The sequence below is a fragment of the Phaseolus vulgaris genome, chromosome 1 (genome assembly GCF_000499845.2).
Source record: "Phaseolus vulgaris cultivar G19833 chromosome 1, P. vulgaris v2.0, whole genome shotgun sequence".
Taxonomy (NCBI): domain Eukaryota; kingdom Viridiplantae; phylum Streptophyta; class Magnoliopsida; order Fabales; family Fabaceae; genus Phaseolus; species Phaseolus vulgaris.
The window spans coordinates 6,052,524-6,061,894 of record NC_023759.2 but is presented as its reverse complement, the minus strand read 5'-3'; the positions used below and the strand labels follow the sequence as shown (position 1 = coordinate 6,061,894).

Sequence of the window (9,371 nt, the reverse complement as noted above, 5' to 3'; positions counted from 1 at the left end):
GTGACTAGTCACATGACACACTCTCATTGGCTCTTCTAGATCGGGTTTTTCATTTGAATTTGAATTTTCTTAATTTAACTCTCTTTTGGGTTGACCCTAGCACTATAAATAAGTGTGCTAGCCACTTGTAAAATCATCTTATGAATGATAGTGTTATGTTGCCAATTTTTCATCCTAAACACTTGCTTAAGCTCACTCTTTAGGGTAGTCTCCTTGATAGCCTCCCTAGACTATTTCTTAGTGAATAGGCCTAACCTTTCACTAGGAAATCTTGCACCTTTCCACTCCAATTCTTGAATCGTCTCCTTTATTCCTCCACAACTTTCACAATCAAAATGCAAGTAAACATACAAACATGGAGAAGAAGACCATCAGAAGACCTTTAAGAAGCTTGTGATACTCGTGTCTGAGATCTAACCCTAAGAAGATCAAATTGTAAAATTATTTGGTGAATAAGTTGACACAAGAGGATACAAAAACCTTTACAAGCTATTTAGATAGGGAGGACTATAGAGTTGATCATCAAGATACAATACCTCTTGATCGATGTCAACACATCATGCAACATCTTTCTGGGGAAGCCTACCCTTAACTGATTGGCAACGATAGTCTCTACCCTCATTTGGAGATGAAATTCCCCTCAACATCAGGCGACATCATTATCGTATAAGAGGATAAGAGGACAACGAAAGATTGTTATGTTGCTAGCTGAGATTATTTGGCCTACCAGAATCAAACAAGTATGAGAAAGGACCATACTATTGCTTTGGTTGACCATGATCCAGGATAAATGATGTCTTAGTGGAAGTTAGGGAGGATATTACTTTGTTACAATTATGAGAGAAGAACCAGTATACCCAAATTCGGACATCACCTATCCATGAAAGCCATCGAGAAGATGTGACAGAGCAACATACCAAAGACTAATGAACAAAGTCTTCAAGGGCCTTATTGGACAAAATGTCGAAGTGTATGTGAACAACATGGTTGTCAAATCTGAATTTTGTGTTCGACATGTGGAGGATCTTGGTGAAGTTTTCGTCTCGCTTAGAAGAAGCAACATGAGATTGAACCCCAAAAAGTGCATATTCGGGGTGGATGATATAAAGTTCATTGATTTTATACTCACTCATAGAGGCATAGGGGTCAATCCCGACAAACAAGTTGTCATTGAGATGAGAAGCCTAGAAAACTTGAAAAATGTACGTGGCAGAGACCGTTAATATTTTACATTATCAACCTGACCAAGATCATGCTTGGTCAACACCATCTTGATAAACCAAAACAGAAATAATAAGCCTAAAACAATCTCGGAAAACCTCGTCAAACACATATTGGGGACCTAAAACGAAAAATACATAAAGAATAACTGAAACCGATTAGAATATGCTAATCAATTTGTACTGTCAAAATAACCTTGAAATTCGTGTTAATGTAAGTTTACTTAAATGATACCCTCACTCACCTCTATAAATATGTTGACACCATCCAGGTAAAAGTTATGTTTTTAATAACATTAAATAGTCCAACCATCGAATACTGATTTTAGGTTTGGAGATCATTTTGCAGATATCTTCACTCTTCTTGAGACCAGAGAGTAAATCAACAAGTAGGGCAACTAGATCAACAACAAAATAATAACAAAGATACATTCTCATTTCATAAAAAGTACTTACTAAATATTAAAGATATCTTATAGGTGTTAACTAAAGAAATTAATAAATACTTAAAAAAACAATAAAAAAGAACGTTACTAGTAAGTAACGCTATACTAACTCAACTTTTTAAACCAAAATCACTTGATAAATTTATTTGTCTTTTTAAATAAGACTTTAAATTGTCTCTTGTACTCAAATTCTTAATATTTAGGATGACAAGGGTCGGGTCGTCAACCCGCCAGCCTGCATTGGCCTGACCCTCCTAACCCACCAACCCGACAAGCACAGGCGGGGCAGGGTGGACTAGCCTGCCATCCCGCCCTTATTTATTTTTGATACTTTTAAAGAGGAATCTCATGTTTTTGGAATTAAAATTTGTGGGTGTCAATGTTTTATATAGAATTTTATTTACATTAATTTTTTATACATAATTTGATTCAATAAAGTATTGTTGATATTTACTTTACTTTGTTAGACATTAAATCTTTTTTTATTAGAATATTAAAGTTTGATTCAATTTTATTGTTCTCCTTACATTTTTATTGTCTAAAAAGTGATATCAATGATTACAACCAAATAAATAGATCCAAAAATAAAAATAAAAAAATTGATTTTTTTTTGGAAAGTGAGGAGTCAAGCGACCAACTCACCCTATGACATGACGAGTAGGGTTACCAATTTCAACTCATATAATCTTGACGGGTCAACCCAATCAACCTCGATTTTGACAAAAAAGTGATTGATTGAGGCAAAAGAGTTGAACTCTTCTTAATATAGGACATTTCATTTTAAAAGAAATACATGATATTTTATAAGTTGTTTATAATTTTTATAAAACATTAGATTTATTTTTCCCTTTAAAATTATTTATCAATGAATAATGAGAAGACTTGATAATGAGGATGAACTTAGTACATTAATAGTACTCTTTTTAAAGAAAAAAAAGTTGAATTAATTATTTTTATTATGTTATCATAGAAGTACATATTCTACAATTAGTATTAAGCCAAAATGCATCAGGATTAGAAAATATCAATGCTAACATTAATAAGACAAACTACATTATCGTTATTCTGTCACTAAATTAATTAATTAGTTTAACTAGTGCTTCTCTTTTAGTATTAACTATGGTTAACTTTAGAAAATTTTCCTCTTTTTAAGTAATTTTTCAATTGGTACATTCAATGAAAGACCAGAACAATATATGCCTGCCGTGTGTGTACCACTTCTTACACTTAGTTTTCAAATACATTCATGTCACAAATGTACTAACCAAAAAATGAAATTGAACATTAAATTTAATTTACATTTCACAGAAAATTAAAAAGATATAATAATAAGAAACATATATAGTATTATTTCACATTCACAAATTTCTTTTGGATACAACTACACTTTGTTAACCAAGTTACCATTCCATTTATGAAACTGTTTTGTACAAAGCTAAAGTTTATGCTCCTAAAGATACAAAATTGCATGTACATGCCAGCAAAAGAGAGGGGTAAAAAGGTAAAAAATAAAATAAAAATTAAATTAACATAAAATAAAATAAATAAATAAAAACTAGCCTAATTGCATGGGTACTAATTCCTAACTTCGTATTTCTCCTTTCTCCTAATAAATAAAAAAAAAAGTTGCATTTTTTTTTTGGAGGGTAAGTGAGGTCTATGAAGTGAGAATGATGACATGTGAATTGCACTGATTCTTGTTCTCTACGGTTTTCCACTGTGAGGCAATGTCTTCAGCGATCTTGATTGCATCACACGATGTTCCTTGTATTCCTCTTCTGGTGAACCCCACCGTATACAATCCCTGCTCCCCTTTCCACCCATGGGGAAAGGGCGTTTTCGGCATTCCATCCTCCGTGAAAAAATCAGAACCCTAAAGTAGCAAAAAAAAGTTTTGAGTTTTCACACACAGAAAAAAACATGTCATAAAGAGAATTAAAATAGAATCTTGCAACATTACTTTTAGGAATATGCATGCACACCCTTTACCCACAACACATAATCTGATTATTAATCGATTTGAAGCAAAAGTTTTACCTTTTACTGCTTTTCTCTGTGTCTTCCCTTAGAAAGAATCATTTTTTTATAATATTTGGTGATTGTTTAGTAATAGAAGTGAAAAAGAAAAGTTTTTTGTGATGAAGAAAAAGGGAGTGGTAGAACCCAAGAACAGGGTAGGAACTGATTTTATTCTTCATCTTTGGAATGAAGAAAAGAAGAGATTTGTAGGTTTGTGCAGTCTGCATGTGTCCCAAGCACAGACAGTGACATGTCATGAGTGGTTCATGATAATAAGATAGAGCTAAAAACGTAACACAACACAACAGAACAAATTCTAACCTTGAGCCAAGTAGGCACGTTGCTTTTGTACCCTGTTGCCAAGATTATAGCATCGAATTCCTTTTCTTGTCCATCCATAAATTTGGCACCTTTTCTTGTTATCTCCTTCACACCCTCCATCACCTACACAGTCCCATTCAATGTTACCCTCAACAATTCTCAAAATTCACCTGAATCAACAAATTGGGATCACTTCATTTTCCACACACAGCATACCTTAATGTTGCCACATTTGATTTGTGCCACTTGACCCACATCAAGAACTGGGGTTTTCCCTGTGGCTAATTTGAGCTCTATTGGGCCTGTTTTTGGCCTTTTGATGCCATAGTCATTGGTGTTTCCCAACATGAAGTTGGTCACAAGCAAGAGAATTTTGTCTACAATCTTGATTGGAAACAACTTGTAAAGAGCCATGGCTATGCCAAAAGTTGAGAATCCAAACATCTCCCTAGGAAGCACATGCACCTTCAATCATTCAAAGCATGCAACAAAGTGAGCAAAGAGCATACTCTCCCCAAAGTTGATTGTTAGTTACCCAAATGGGAAAAAAGAACATAAATGACGTCAATTTCATCACACTCTCATTATTAACACTCAAATTTAACCAAAGGAAAAAAAAAAAAAAAACTTCTTTAGTCCATCTACAAAAAAGTGATTTTATCCATGTTTTTTTAACCAAAATTGAAATTTTCACTCCAATAACTTGGAAAATATTTACACAGGGTCACCCAAATGAAAAAAAGAAAAAGAAAACACAAGTGTCACTAGTAGTCTTTACTCTCTTCATGGTAATGTGACACATTGAAAGAAGTATTTTTTTGTTCATAAAGAAGAAAACATAAGTTGAAGTTTTTAAAGAAATTTATTTGAATTAACTTCTGTCAAAAGGTGAGTTGTAGAAGTTGATGTTTAACTTTGCAAAAGCATTTGTTTGTACTGATATCTGTGTTGGGTGGTGATGAAAAATTGAATGAATAGAAATGAGGGTGAACTTACTGTATTTCTTGCAACCATGTAAGGTGAGGCATTGTGTCTGCAAAGGTCCAAACTAACTTCCATTCCTGAATTGCCACACCCAATGACCAAAACCTTCTTGTTTCTGTACTCAGAGCCAGACTTGTAGACACTAGTGTGAGCAATGGAGCCAGAAAAATGGTCCATTCCATGAATTCGAGGAAGCACAGGCTCAGCATTCTCTCCAGTGGCCACCACAAGCCAGGGAGACACAAACTCACACTCCTGAGTCCTAACCACCCAAAGCTGTGACCCTTTATGAAACTCAGCACACTCCACAATTTGGTTGAACCTGGGGTGGATGTTGAAGTGTGAAGCATAGGACTCCATGTAGGATATGAACTGGTACTTTGTGGGGTACTTGGGGAAAGTGTGGGGAAAACCCTTCAAGGGAAGCTCACAGAACTGCTTTGGGAGGTGGAGTTTGAGACGGTCGTAGGTTTTGTTTTGCCAAAGAGAGGCTATGCAGTTGCTTCTCTCAAGAATCACGAAAGGGACTTTGTGCTCTGAGAGACAAGCAGCCACGGCTAGGCCTGAAGGTCCGGCACCTATGATGATAGGCCCATGAACATGCTCTTGTTGGGGTTTGCAAGAACCCATGTAGATAGGTTTGTTTGTGTGCTGTAGGGAGAGAAAAAGGCAACAACAAGAAGAACAAAACAAGAGCAAGAACAAAAGGTGAGAGTTTTGAAGTGGTGACTGAAAAGTGAAGCCAAACCTCGGTTTCTTGTGGGAATTTAAAGAGTGTGAGTGGGGAAGTGGGAAAGTGGGAAAGTTAAAATTGTAAAAGATTTTAATGCATGGGAAAGAGAGAGAGAAGAAGAAGAGACTCTTTGATTTTTGTTTTTCTTTTCTCTTGTGCTGGTGTGTTATGGAGGCGTAAAGTTTAAGGAAAGGATTTGATTCTCTTTCTCTCCAGGCTCTTTCTTCTTGTTTCTATGCAGAAGGCTGTGAGAGAACTCATATAGGAAAAAAATGGGTGACAATCTCATATATATATATATATTGAATATGTAAATTGTGTTGTTAGTCTCACAAGTTTCAATTTTATCAGTTGAGTTATCTTAAATAAAGTAATACCATTTTCTGATATGTTTGGATGAATAAAACACTGCAAATGCTATATTAAAACAGATAGAAGTTATAATCAATGAACTGTTATGAAAGGACAAAAGTTTGCATTGAGGATGCATTGTTGTATTATCTATTGGGAATGGTTTTTTGAAAATTTGATTTTATTATGGGAATGAATATTGAAAGAGTGCAGCTAGAGCTAGGTAGGCACTTGCACATCATACGATTAAATTTTTGTCTTGTTTTTTAACTTTGTCACGCTTTGTCAGGACTCTGTAGTTTCTGTGGCCCCCTTTTATTTTTCAATTAACAACTTGTATTCTATCTAGGACTATCCTCACACCCCTTTTCAATAACTGTAATTTCAAAAGTTGTAACAAAGACATTAATGTTTTTTTTTTGTTTTTTTTACTGAGGTGATGGTAAAAACTTCTTGCTTTGGTAAATGGGATTGTATGACTGCTCAAGGTGACCATGAATGTATACTCTTCTCACATATTATCTTCATTCCCCAACTTATCTGCATTTTAAAATTTCTACACATGAAAGCATAGTTAGAAATAGTGGAAGAAAGGATAAGTTAAGTGTGACATATATGGATAATGGGTTTGTAAGGTGGTGAGTTTGAAGGGTGAGAAGGAAGATGTTGGAGGCATTGAAGGTTCCAAAGTGGAAGGAGAATGATAGAGGAGTTGGTGTGGTGGGGTCAAAGTAGAAGTGCATAAGAGAAGGAGGAAGAGAAAGAAAGTGTTAGTGGTAGATGAAGAAGAGATTCTAAGTGAGTGAGTGAGAATGGTAGGCACAATGAAAAAGTTGCTGCTGCATGTTGGGAAACACCGTGGATACTTTCTTTGTGCGACAACCGTCTCCTTTTTCTACTTCACTTTCTATACTTTCTATATGTATTTTTCATCAATCCCTATAGTTCACTACTAAATTTCTTCAAATTAACTATGACTTGTTGGATTACATGTCCCACATCGGTGCAACTTCAATCTTGGAATGGTTTATAAGTTAGATAGGAGTGTATTAAAGTAATGTTTGTTTGAGACTTTTGTTTTTCCCTCTCTTAGTTTTATAGTTTTTTAAGCTTATAATTTAGATAAAAGTGTATTAATAAAGTAAAAATAATTATACATTAACAATCTATCTTTTTTATACAATTAGATTACTATCATCAATATTATCATTTTAATATTTTTTATATAATTAAATTTATCCTTTATTATATATATTTATATATAAATCTACACATTAAAATTGTATACAATTCTCAGAATTATCAAACCATCATTTTCCATAAAGTAATGTGTGTTTGAGATTTTTGTTTTTTTTTTAATTTTATGTATTTTGCTTAATACATAAGATTTTGTATTGAATATAAGATTAGATTTAATGAGAAATAAATAATAAATAAATCTAATGGTGTATCTAAAATGATTTAATTTTATGAAATTAGAGTTTACATTTTATGAAATGTAATATATTATTTGATAAAAAAGAAATAAACTAAATATGTATTTTAAAAATGACTTAATTTCATTTAATTCAATAAAATTAAAATTTATGTTTATAAAATATAACATATTATTTTGAACAAAATTGTAAAAAAAATGTGTAATTGGAGTTGTGATAAGAAAGAAAATATTTTAAAGAAGATATAAGTGAATGTAGTGATGATCGAACTAGTTAAATAATTGATAAACAATAACGAATTGTATAGTAAGAACAAAGTTATTTAAATGAAACGAAATAAAAGATAACAATAAATAAATAAAAATAAATATTTTAAATTACTTAGAAAACTAAAGTATTTAATAATTTAAAATAGATGAAGACATGATATATACATAGTATTCATATTTTATTAAAAAAAATAAGTATTGTATATACAAATACCTTTATCTTAATCAATACAAAAATTTTCTTCTCAAAATCAAAACAAATTCGATGTACACCCTTAATATAAATTTATTTACCATCTACAATTAGTCTTGCTTAACTATTAACTAAAAATATTCTTATCATTTAATTTTATGAATTGTCAAAATCAAAACAGATTCAATGTACATCCTTAATACAAATTTATTTACCATCCACAATTAAACATTCTTGCTTAACTATAAATGTTCTTATCTTTTAATTTTATGAATTGAACCTATCATTTACTAGTGGTGTTTTAGGCTTACAAGTCTTCTAGTAGTGTTTTAGGCTCTAATAACTAACATAGAAGTCTTGTTAAAGTATAAAGAAAATTATTTTGAATCTAGTAGGTTTTTAAGCCCTACTTACTTATCTGTAATAAGAAAAATGCCAATTATACACTTTTTAAAATATGTTTTACACTAGGAGGTTATTTTTTTTTATAATTACATATTTTAACAATTTTTGTATTTATTTTTTAATTGTGTAATTTTTAGTAAAGTTTAACCTATAGAGAATATGTTTAAAATATTATGTTGATAAATATTATTTTTAACTATGTTTTTTTATTTAATCTTTGGATGTATTTTTAATTAAATATTGATTGGTAAGTTTAGTCACATGTTGTGGTCAAGAGGAGAAATAATTCTAGTGAGATTCATCTTCTACGGATTGATAATGAGGTTATTGAGGATTCTAAACTCATTAAGGATCATATTTTGGACTTTTATAAAAATATTTTTGTTGGGTCTATTTCTAATGTTCAGGATACAAACAATACAATATGGAAGATTTTGTTGGTACTTATATTCCTGAGCTGGTTTCCTCTTAGGAGAATATGATGTTGATTAAATGTCCTGATTTTTTGCAAATCAAGAATGTTGTTTTTAATCTTAATGGTAATAGTGTTCCTGACCCTGATAGTTTTGGTGGTGTTTTCTATCATTCTTGTCATGAAATTATTGGGACAGATGTCGCAATATTGTTCAATAGTTTTTTAAACAAAATTGGATTCTCCCTAGAATGAACAGTAATGTGGTATGTGTTATTCCTAAGATTCGTGGTGCTTACTCCATTAAAGATTATAGACCAATTGTTGTTGCTAATTTCAAATTTAAAATTATTTCCAAGATGCGTTGGTCTTTTCTCCGGAACTTTGCTTAGAGCAACATGCGTTGGTCTTTTCTCCGGAAAGACAGGGTTCTTAAATCAAAATACGAGTTTAGAATGGTTCATAGATCCTCATCTCTTTGGCCTGAAATTAAGCAGTTTTATTCTACTATACTTGATAATACTTCTTGGACTGCGAAGTAGTTTTATTAATTTTTGGAATGATAAATGATGTTCTACTACT

General features: G+C 32.0%; 1 protein-coding gene across 1 annotated transcript; it reads right to left on the bottom strand.

Moving 5' to 3' along the window:
* Positions 1-3,056: 3,056 nt before the first annotated feature.
* On the bottom strand, positions 3,057-5,748 carry LOC137815419 (probable indole-3-pyruvate monooxygenase YUCCA4). Its single transcript, XM_068618557.1, has 4 exons — positions 5,003-5,748; positions 4,223-4,471; positions 4,007-4,129; positions 3,057-3,539 (listed from the first exon to the last, which is right to left on the bottom strand). The coding sequence occupies exons 1-4, from the start codon at positions 5,618-5,620 to the stop codon at positions 3,324-3,326; spliced, it is 1,206 nt and encodes a 401-aa protein (XP_068474658.1). The 5' UTR covers positions 5,621-5,748; the 3' UTR covers positions 3,057-3,323.
* Between the last annotated feature and the right edge of the window lie 3,623 nt (positions 5,749-9,371).

What these genes read in the sequence shown, in the direction of transcription:
- LOC137815419 (XM_068618557.1), bottom strand. Translation starts at nt 5,620, where the DNA reads ATGGGTTCTTGCAAACCCCAACAAGAGCATGTTCATGGGCCTATCATC. An exon ending in ACATGGTTGCAAGAAATACA is followed by an intron (nt 4,472 to 5,002) that starts GTAAGTTCACCC and finishes GAATGATTGAAG; the next exon opens with GTGCATGTGCTTCCTAGGGA. An exon ending in TCAAATGTGGCAACATTAAG is followed by an intron (nt 4,130 to 4,222) that starts GTATGCTGTGTG and finishes GGGACTGTGTAG; the next exon opens with GTGATGGAGGGTGTGAAGGA.